Source organism: Austrofundulus limnaeus, unplaced genomic scaffold (genome assembly GCF_001266775.1).
Source record: "Austrofundulus limnaeus strain Quisiro unplaced genomic scaffold, Austrofundulus_limnaeus-1.0 Scaffold39, whole genome shotgun sequence".
NCBI lineage: Eukaryota > Metazoa > Chordata > Actinopteri > Cyprinodontiformes > Rivulidae > Austrofundulus > Austrofundulus limnaeus.
Genome location: NW_013952441.1, coordinates 2147940 through 2150091, shown reverse-complemented (window position 1 = coordinate 2150091; position 2152 = coordinate 2147940). Strand labels below are relative to the sequence as shown.

The 2152-nt window shown below is 40.9% G+C and overlaps 1 protein-coding gene across 1 annotated transcript in view; it reads right to left on the bottom strand.

Annotated features, from left to right (window-relative positions):
• The window catches only part of prkcea (protein kinase C, epsilon a), a gene marked incomplete in the record, with an annotated part of 47008 nt that overhangs the window by 16500 nt on the left and 28356 nt on the right, over positions 1–2152 (bottom strand). The window contains 4 exon segments of the mRNA XM_014007075.1: positions 415–544; positions 743–831; positions 1796–1830; positions 1927–2092. Of these exon segments, the coding sequence (XP_013862529.1) occupies positions 415–544; positions 743–831; positions 1796–1830; positions 1927–2092 (420 nt within the window).

Genomic DNA, 2152 nt, shown 5'->3' with positions numbered 1-2152 from the left:
AAATAGGACCAGATAAGATTTTTTTCTTTTTCTGCTGCCTTTCATTTTATTTGATTTGCATTGTTTTGTTGTACGTAATGTGTTTTGTTTTGTTTGTTTTTAAATGAAATGAATAAATACAAAATAAAAAATAAAAAACCAACAGCTCAGGGGCTGGACAAATTCTATTATCTTTTAAATTAGTTTATTTTGTTGTATATTTTGGGACACAAGTCACCCGGGGGCCTTAAATTTGCCATGCGTTTTAGAATCAGTTTTTGTTGTCATTCAATTCGTCGTACTAAATTTTTTTTCTCTTTTTGATTAGATTGTTGTCTGTTGCTGCAGTAAAAAAATAAATAAATAAAAACAAGAATTGACAAATACAGGATTATTAAATTATATCTATCTGTCTAACTTTCCAGGCAAACTCACCTTTACACTGCAGGCCCTGCCTCATGAGGCCCCACAGCAGGGAGCCACAGTGGTCACAGAAGGTGGGCACCTTGTAGTTGTGAATACTGAACTTATGGGGCATATTAACACTGAACCGCTGCGAACCCACCTGCAGAGGGAGACACACCCACACAAAAACACAGCATGACAAAGAGGTCTCCAAAAGAAAGGACGGCATGTTTTGTGTTAATGAAGAACATTTTCATTTGTAGTGGGCGGCTTGTATCTTATATCGAGCAGTGACACGATAATGGAAAGTCGAAGATCATCACAAAAATCCTGATCATTGTAATGTTAACGTGTGCACCTCCTCAGCTGTGTCCTCCTGCTTCTTCATCCCAGCACACTTGGTGATGATGAGCTCATGGCAGCGCTTGTGGACGACACACGTGCACACTGTGAGCCCAAACACAATCACAACTCAACTCGTGTTCAGTTCAGTCCAAAACAAAATTATCAGAACTGAAGAATTTAACAGTGTTTTAAAAAAAACTGTGACGTTATAATTTTATTTTGGCAGTGAAAGCCAAGAAGTGATTCATTAAACCTAAACTGAATGTAAGCACTAAAAACTCTCATTTTGTACAAATACTTTCACAACTAAYGGAATGATTGTTGACATTGCTGCATGTTTGTTGTATTAAGCTAAAGGGGTTCTCATGCCAGCCAGATTGCATGTAAAAGTAAGAACACAAATAATCATTTTTTACTACAACATGACTCTTTAAAATTAATACTGGTGCATAAATGTATCTTGAAAAGCTGTGAGCAGTAGTACACGTTGAACACAGCTGCAGAAATGAAATGTTTGCTAAAGCTGTCCACATTTCTTTAATTTCTTTAGGAAGGTTAAATTTTTAGGTCGTGCTCGACTTGAATCTTCAATTAAAACACAGTGAGCTGTGCTGATGAGGGGTGTTGTTTAAGCTAGCGGCAAGTCGATGAAGTCAATCCAGGGTTGAATTACTGAGTTAAAGGCTTGTCAGATGCCAAATTACAGGCTTCTAATGCTCAGACACTGGGGGGATCCGGTAACGCCGGTGTGTCAGGTTCAAGTCGTGCTGGCTGACTGGTAAGTTTCCACTAGCACGATATGGACGTGTCCAGGACGCCACTGATTGTACAACTCTGCATGAGCACTGGAAATGTTCAATAAATGTTCATCGTTTAGTATCTTAACTTAAAGCAGCCTGGGCTGGGATGCAAACAAACGCTTGAACAGTAAAAGCAAAACTCTGGCTGCAACTAAATCACAGCTGTCACTCAGCAACGAGTAATTCCTCTTGTGTTCTTGTTTTAAATAATAAATGAAGTGCAATGTTACTTGAGAGATTGAAAAGGGCCGGAGCGAAGTACTCACCCTGACACTGGTAACCCTGCTTTCCCAGCACACCCCTATCAGATCACAAACAGAGGAGACGACATGTGAGCGACGTTGATTTTAATGACACTCTGTTAGAGGTAAAACAGACGTGTTTGTGTGCTGCCTACCAGATAAAATCTCTGCAATGTGAGCAGTAGGTTGGCTGCCTCAGGTAGGTGGCCATGAACTTGTGCCCGTTGACTTGATGGACACGTCTCCGGACGGCGCCCTGCCGCCGGCGAGGACCGATCCTCTCGCGAAACACTCTTTCCTCATTCTCGTTTGTTCCTGAGGCTGTGGGGAAAAAAAAAAAACCACACACACACACACACACACACACACACACACACACAC